The sequence below is a fragment of the Orycteropus afer genome, unplaced genomic scaffold (genome assembly GCF_000298275.1).
Source record: "Orycteropus afer afer isolate SDZICR_OR568_19922 unplaced genomic scaffold, OryAfe1.0 scaffold00256, whole genome shotgun sequence".
Classification (NCBI taxonomy): Eukaryota; Metazoa; Chordata; class Mammalia; order Tubulidentata; family Orycteropodidae; genus Orycteropus; species Orycteropus afer.
The window spans coordinates 3,549,360-3,553,363 of NW_006921843.1; the positions used below are offsets into that span (position 1 = coordinate 3,549,360).

The window sequence follows — 4,004 nt, forward strand, 5'->3', positions numbered from 1 at the left end:
CGCCAGCGCCTGCACGCCAGAGTATCATCCACGTGCAGGCGGCGGGCGCGCGGGGAGAAGAATCGTGCGCGCCGGCCGTGGGCGTGCTGCGCCCTTGCGCCACGTACCCGCAGCAGAACCGCTCGCTGTCATCGCAGAGTTACAGCCCGGCGCGTGCCGTCGCCCTGCGCACCGTTAACACGGTAGAGTCGCTGGCGCGCGCCGTGCCTGGGCCCCTTCCCAGCGCTACAGCCGCGGGCGCGGAGCACAAGTCGCAAACTTATACCAACGGCTTCGGCGCCGTGCGCGACGGCTTGGAGTTCGCCGACGCTGACGCAGCAGCCGCCTGGTCGAACGGTGAGGGCGGCCGCAGCGGGCCAGGCCCGGCACAGCGGCGCTGCCAGCGGGAAAACTGCGCTTTCTATGGTCGCGCCGAGACTGAGCACTACTGCTCATACTGCTATCGCGAGGAGTTGAGGCGGCGGCGCGAGGCGCGCGGGCCCCGTCCATGAGCGCGCTGGCTTCGGGCTCTTACCATACCGGATTCCTTTTCCATTCTGTCGGTATCTTTTTTACATACCCTGGTCAACCGGAAGGCCGTTGACTTCTTTGTCAGTGCTGTGTAAGTGTTTGGTCAAACGTTCCTAATGGTGCCTGAACCTACACTGACGCCACTCAGGTAGTAGACGGATAGGAAACAAGTCATACTGTTGGAAGTGGGACGTGCTAGCCCAGCCTCTGCCTCGTACCTGTGGAAACTCAATAGCCATTGCCAGAGTATTTTTGTTCCTCAATAAGAAAAATAAAGAAATTTGCAGCCCTTTGTTTTTAGAAGAGGGTGTTTTACATGCTTTTTGTTTTGCTTTGTTTTTCCTAACCTAGCGACTGAATTGGTCATTTGTGTGCAGTTAGTATCATCCAGGGTTTAGAAACCAACGCCAGGGACTGTGGCATGCGACCTCTCTTTCCCTTTTGACTCCTTTGAGGAGAGGAGGCCATTAGCTGCCCTCTGAAGCTGTGGCGGTTCCTGTGCCCTCCATCTCATAAGCCAAACCTCCTCCCACAGCCATCCAGCTAAGCAACATTCACACTGCCATCAAAACTGTGGGCCTCGTAGAATGGGTACCTCTACTGTACAACCTACCTCGCAGGGCGTGGTGAGGTGTGGTGATCTTTTGGTGCCGGGGAGCTCTGATGATAGGAGCTTCCCAAAGGCACCTTAGATTCTAAAAGCAAGGTTCTTAACTAGCAATTTGGAGTTTCCCATAGACGAGCAAATATTACAGCCTGCCCACATTTCTCCTTTGAAGACATTGCCACAGTGAACTGTTGCTAGAGGGCCCCTAGAAAGAGCTCGGTGCCCAAGGAGAGAGGCAAGTAACGGACCCTTTGGTCACTGTGTCAGTCCCCACTAAGCTGCTTGGAAACCCCCCTACCCTTCTTTCCAAAGGGAAGGGGTTGAGGGAAGATGGAGAAGGAAAGCACCCCTGCCCCCACTCCACCCTCAGTCTTCCTGGGTTAGCCAGGTGAAGGGGTACCACTCAAAATGTGCCACCCTCCACAGACAGGGAGAAGAACCCCGCCTGTGACTCCATCGAAGGAACAGCTTGATTGCTGAGCGGTCCCCTTTTTGGTGCCTCCTATATTTCTTGAGGAAAAGAAAAAAAAAAAAAATGTGTCCTTAGCTACCCTGTTTTGAGCAGCAATATGCAGCCTCTGCCTCCTAAGATTACCTCTGGAGAATCCCGTTCTTGGCCAAGGACACTGAGGAGCTAAAACCTGCCTCCCTAAGGAAAAATCTTGTTTCCAAGAAATATGGATAAGATGGGTAAAATCCTCATTAACAAGAGTACTTAAAAACCTGTGAGAGCCTTAGCATAGCCTTTAATAATTCTAAGAAAGAAAGGAGAAAGCAGCCAGCTTTGCTGCAAGTGTATCCTCAGAAAGTACAGGAGGTAGATCATCTGATAATCAGAGCCAGCTTCTCCTCCAGAAAGGATGCTTTCCCTCTAACATAAAGAACAGCAACAGCAAAAAAAAAAAAAAAAAAAAAAAAAAAATGGGGAGGGAATTTTTTTTACTTGTTTAAAGAACTATAATAAAATGAGTATTTCCTGTAATCTTTTTTTTTTAACTATTCCACAGCATGTGGAGTTTTCAGTAATTTATTCAAGTTTTGCATAAGTGGTTCCTTAAAATTATTTATTAAATAGAGTCTTTAAGAAAGTTTTTGAAAGTTTTACTTTTCACGCTGAATAATATTTTCAATGTCTGATAATTACTAACATTCATGTCCCTAGTATAACGGGGGTTTCTTTTCTTACTCAGAAAAAAAAATAAAATACTTTAAAAAAAAAAAAAAGAAAAATCTCTCATCAGGAGGGTTTGTGGCAGCTCTTTGGACTGATGCTTCATGTCATGCTGAGCAACTGCTTTGCCACTCAAAGCTGTGGGGTCACAGAAAGTATTGCTTCAAGTGTAGACACCGGCTTCTCTTCATTCTCTTCATTCACACTTAGAAGTTGAGACATCAGTATTAAAAGGCTTAAGTGTACACTCAGAAACCAAAGTCACACGCACAAGAAGTCAAGGAAGCAGAAAGCCAAGGCCTGTTTGTTTTAAAATTTTCTAGTGCTAAAAGAGCAACTAGAAATTTTCAAAACTGGCTATGCAAATATTTTATCTTTCTCATGCTTCCTGCCAGCTTTAAAAAGAAGAGAGAGAAAAAAAAAAGAGCAAACCAAGAATAAAACTGTCTATCGCAATGGAGGAAAGCCTTCCAAAAGAAGCAGAGTAATACGTAGTATTATCAAAAAGTAGTGACCTGAATTTCAGAGTCACCTCTTCACACCCACTCCCTCTGAAAGCAGATACGTCATGAACAAGAGCTTGAGCACAGCCCCTGGGCACATCGTGGGTCCCTTTTACCCGGTGAGGGGGCCCTAATAACTCAGGTCAGTCAGGAGGCAGGCTGGACTCACATGAGCCTGGAAGTGCCTGCTCCAGGCTGACACATTAGGACCTGGTCCACAGTTAAAAATGGCTGTTCTGTTTTGTGAGTGTTGTGGATCCATCCTCCCTCCAAACAGTATTTTTTTTTACAAGTTGAGGAGCCTATTGTTATACTGAATTACTAGTCCTTGGCATCAACAACATACTCTGCATTGTTCAGAAGAGCTTTTTAGACCTCACCTCTGGCCAGAGACCTCATAGATCAAATTAGTTGATCAGGTTGGACAGGAACTGTCCAAAACTGCTGTGTTGTTGACATATGGGCCAAAACCAATAGAATCAACTCAATTGCCATCAAAATTTTGGCTCATGGTGGTCCCATGTATATCCAAGTAGAACTGTGCTTCATGAGATTTTCGATGGCTGTGACCTTTCAGAATCAGATTGCCAAGCTTTTCTCTGAGGCGACTTTGAGTAGTAGATTTGAACCACCAACCTTTCAGTTAGCACTTAATCATTTGCACCACCCAGGGACTCTTTAGTGTTCTATGACTTGGAGCCCTTTGTGGAGCAGGCAAGGAAAAGGGATTGTAGACAACAGGAAAGGGAGAGAGTGAGTCCTGATTCCAGAAAGGCAGCCAACCCCACCAAGGCAGCATCCCTGCTGCCATCAGAGGCCCAGATCCCAAAACATGCAGCCAGACTTCCCTTTCTGGAAATGACAGATGTCTCTAAGCAGCAGCAAGTTTCCAGAAGGATCTAAGATTTTTCTAAATCTCAGTAGAGGTTATTTCAGTAATTTACTTCACACATTTCCTGTGCATGTGTTACCTGAGAATATGATTTTTAAAAATAGTATATTGCTAAAAGAAGGCATTTTAAAGTATATTATTCCATTTGTAGATTTTATGCTGTTATGTTAATATTTTACAAGTCAACTTTGAACTGTACTATAGAAATTATTTTTGTATTATTTTCAGAATATGCCACAGAGCAATATTTTGCACCCTTATTGTCACAGGGTGTCCTTGGAAGGGTAGTGTTAGAGTGGAAAGAGATCCATTGTGGGTTCT

General features: G+C 46.0%; 1 protein-coding gene across 1 annotated transcript in view; it reads left to right on the forward strand.

Annotated features, from left to right (window-relative positions):
* OTUD7A (OTU deubiquitinase 7A) overlaps positions 1-491 on the forward strand; it is a 368,297-nt gene extending 367,806 nt beyond the window's left edge. The window contains exon 12 of the mRNA XM_042782189.1: positions 1-491. This exon is cut by the window's left edge and continues 113 nt beyond it. Within this exon, the coding sequence (XP_042638123.1) occupies positions 1-491 (491 nt within the window).
* Positions 492-4,004: the final 3,513 nt, after the last annotated feature.